Source organism: Rosa chinensis, chromosome 5 (assembly GCF_002994745.2).
Source record: "Rosa chinensis cultivar Old Blush chromosome 5, RchiOBHm-V2, whole genome shotgun sequence".
NCBI classification, from domain to species: domain Eukaryota; kingdom Viridiplantae; phylum Streptophyta; class Magnoliopsida; order Rosales; family Rosaceae; genus Rosa; species Rosa chinensis.
Genome location: NC_037092.1, coordinates 71365732 through 71369457, shown reverse-complemented (window position 1 = coordinate 71369457; position 3726 = coordinate 71365732). Strand labels below are relative to the sequence as shown.

General features: G+C 41.2%; 1 protein-coding gene across 1 annotated transcript; it reads right to left on the bottom strand.

Annotated features, from left to right (window-relative positions):
- Positions 1–581: 581 nt before the first annotated feature.
- LOC112201653 (scarecrow-like protein 14) lies at positions 582–3416 on the bottom strand. The gene has a single exon (XM_024342565.2). It carries the CDS (start codon positions 3084–3086, stop codon positions 1101–1103), a length of 1986 nt encoding a protein of 661 aa, XP_024198333.1. The 5' UTR covers positions 3087–3416; the 3' UTR covers positions 582–1100.
- Between the last annotated feature and the right edge of the window lie 310 nt (positions 3417–3726).

The window sequence follows — 3726 nt, the reverse complement described above, 5'->3', positions numbered from 1 at the left end:
ACAAATAATAATAAAAATAAAAAATAGCACACATACAGTAACGATGCATCGGACAGCATGAGAAAATATATGGCATCGCAAATTCACAGCTCTTACCGAGTTGCATCAGAGTTAACGAGGTCACCTCTAATATCTGTTGTGACTTTGTTCTATCAAATCAATGACCGGTTCTATCTTGGAAATGGTATGTTAGACTACTGTGATGAGCACACCTATGCTTAGTATTCAGTCATATTAGGCTATAGATTCTCAGTATATACATTTCTCGATCTCAGATACGACATCATTTGCTGCACTATTCTGTTTCTATATCAGCCATTGTCTCTTGGAAAGTTCAAGAGTTAGGTTCACCAATAAAACTGGATACGCACCAGAAAGAAATGGAGCCGATGATTCAAAGAAACACTGCCGATTCTAAGAAGTCATATCCAAACAAGTCCTTGTTTCTGTACCTTTTCTTCTTAGTTTTTGTCTTCCTATTCTTACCTTTCAGAAGTTAGATGAAGTATTGCGAAAAACAGAGACCACAGACAACAGCCATATCAAAGTTCCGCAAATTAAAGTAAGATTGAAAAGTAAACTAGTACTTCATAGTTCATAATCATAAGCCAAACTTTCAATACCGAAGTTATGCAGCGCTTTGAAAAGAAAAGGGACAGAATTGTAAGGCGGTAGCCTATTGGACCAGCTTTCACCACATATAAAAGCTGCATAAAAAGCATCTGACCTACAACATATACAGGGGAGGATCCAGCCCCAGACTAGAACTTGACAAATCAGCAACATACAGTGGGGTGGTGCTAAGTAATACACAATAGTTACACACAAAAAAAAGAAAAAAAAAAGAGGGGAGTGGGGAACTACAACAATTCGGCGAAAAAAAGGAAAAGCAAAAACACGCACAGACAACTACAACAGTTGCTGATCTTCCAAGTCCCCAAACTGAAAGGCCGTGATATAGAGATAACAACTGCTAAAGCCCGCCTATATTGTTTCCACAACTGAAGTATAAGTTCTTGTACACTAAACTTTTTACCTTCAAGGTTGAAAAGAAGTTGTATTTGACAAATTGTACGAGTCAAATCTAACAGTCGAGCATTTCAAGTCCTAGATGGTGCCCAACAGGCAGAAGCAAACATAATTCTGCCCTTCCATCCCTGCAGCATCCAGTGGCCATCTTCATCAACAACAAAATAAGGGTGGTACCCCATTTTTACTTTATCCTTTATTTTGTTCATGACTTCACGGTCCAATGGTAGCTGTCTGAACCCAGCCCTCATGTTTCGAATCTGCCACTGCTTGAATGTTTCTGGCCTAACAATTCTTTGAGAGCCCTCACAAGCTACTGTATTCACAACTTCACGTCCAATAAACTCTTTCTCAAACCCAAATCTCATCTGATCGTCAGGAGGCAAATTGTTATCCAACATATCAAACAATGCAGAGAAGTGGAACAGTGCCACTCGGAAGCGTGGAACAAAGAAGGGTGCATGATGGGATCTATTAACAACACATTGGACAAAGACATCAGGATTCAACTTCCTAATTAAATTTAGAACAGTATCTCTTGGACTGTTTGCCACAACTGTCTCATCAAGGAGGTACTTAAATCGGCACAGACAATTAACAGCAAGCACCTCATTTCTTTGAACTCTAAGGTCATCAAATTGGAGAGTTTCCCATTTTTTGGCTATGCCGTAGTACTCAAAATGAACATTAAATCGCCTACAATACTTTGCCAAGCGATGCCCTGTCTCTTGGACTCCTTCTTCTGGTCGAAAACCACTAGAGGGAAGCTCTACCCCTGTAATGCGTAATTTCGGAGGTCCACCAGGTCTTCTTGAGAGGCAATGAATGAGAGCAGGCCATTGGAAACCATAAAGGATACCAAAATCTATTATATGAAGTGTTTCTGCTTTCTCAGCAGCTTTTAAAATCATATCGTTTGCAAAGATCATCAACAACTTCATGAACGGGCAGACTGCAATATAAGCTTGGTAAAACTTCAGCGAATCAGCAGCTGACATTCGTTTAGTAGTTAAAGCAGTATATATTTGAGTTCCTGTGCCAGCCAACCGCGCTTCAAGAGCATTTGCAAAGCAATGAGCCAACCTCTGAGTACAATCACCAAGTGGGGAAGAGTGCTGCATAATCTGCTTTAGTAGCTCACTAGCAGTCTCGCGGTCATCAACAGATACAGCTTCTGCACATGAAATAAGAAGAGCCCTCAAATCTATCACTTCCTTCTTGTTGCCTTGATTCTTGCCGCAAACCTTCCCATTACCAATTCCAACAGATAGCCCATCCTGCTGCAAGCCATTGTTTGCTCCATTCTGACTGAATTGATCGTCTTTACTCATGATAGGCTTGCAGAGCAACACCTTATCAAAAATATCAGACAGCTCACCCTCCTCACCATCCATATAAACCGCCGATTGCTTGTTACTCCTCCCATCCGCCAAATCTATATCTTCCCTTTGATGATTTTTCTTTCCTCTAGAACCAACACGAAAATGCTCACTCCCATTCTTCTGGGTCGTAACTACCACATCTCCGGCCTTTCTATCCGCCACAGCATAAGGCTTGTTACCCTCCGCACTAATCAATTGATGTCTAGGAAGAAACTTACTACCCTCCTCTGCCCCTCGGTTAAATTGCACTAACAATTCATTCTTACAAATTACATCAGGAACCATAAGCTCACAACCCACCATCCCATTCCCATTCCCATTTCCATGCACATTTTGATCAGCACAAAGAGGGTTTTGGTCTTGGGAAGTTGGGTACTTGCCTCCAATAATCTCATGAAGAGACTCCTCAGTGGCTTGAAGAGCCAAAGGGTCATGGAACATACAGGGTTTTGATTCCATGTCCTCCTCCATAAGCACCTTGTTTATGTAGTTGAGCACACTGTCAGAAAACTCACCATCATCTCCCTCAGGGCTAAAGCTTGATGAAGAGTTACTGGGATTTGGGTCCAAAAAGCTATGATCTTGAGAGGGATCACTACTTGGGTACTCACTCAACATATCAGGCAAAAGGGTTTGATCATCGAAATTGCGAAATTCAGAGAAACGAGGATCCATGGTTATGAAATTCACAAAATTGAAGGAAACCCAACTCTACTTGGGTGAAATTAAGAGCAAATTGATGCGAGTTGAAGAGTCTGCTTACCAGATAGAGATGAGCTAAACCCTATTCCCATTTACACGTCTGGGTTAAAAACACCGGAGGTGGAGCTCAGGCGAAGACTAGGAGGCTAGGAGGTCAGAAGCGGGTGCTGTCGATAAGTACCGACCTCCCTCGGAAAACATTTGAACAGCGAAATGCGATTAGTATCAAACTTTTTGTGTTCACAAGAAAGTATCGCAGTCAAAGTCAGATTAACGGACCTAATCATTCCTCCTAAGACTAATAGTACAAAAAACTCACTACACCACGAGTTGAGAAAGATAGCTACCATTTATAACAACGGGCCATAAAATGCGTAAATCCAAACGCCAGCATGCCAACTGAGTTATGACTGAACCCATGCATGAAAACGAATATGCACTAGCCATCTCCACTTCTTGACTAGTAAATATGTGTGATAAGATGCAGATTAAACTCATCATCACAAATAGTCGTTGGTGCAATATCATGAGAGACGCAACACGAGCACAACAGGCCGACTAGCCGACAATTAAAGTAAAAGTGTAACCATTTATTTTTTTTAATGGTGTTTTA

Coding starts and splice junctions, on each gene's coding strand:
- LOC112201653 (XM_024342565.2), bottom strand. CDS start 3,086: ATGGATCCTCGTTTCTCTGAATTTCGCAATTTCGATGATCAAACCCTT.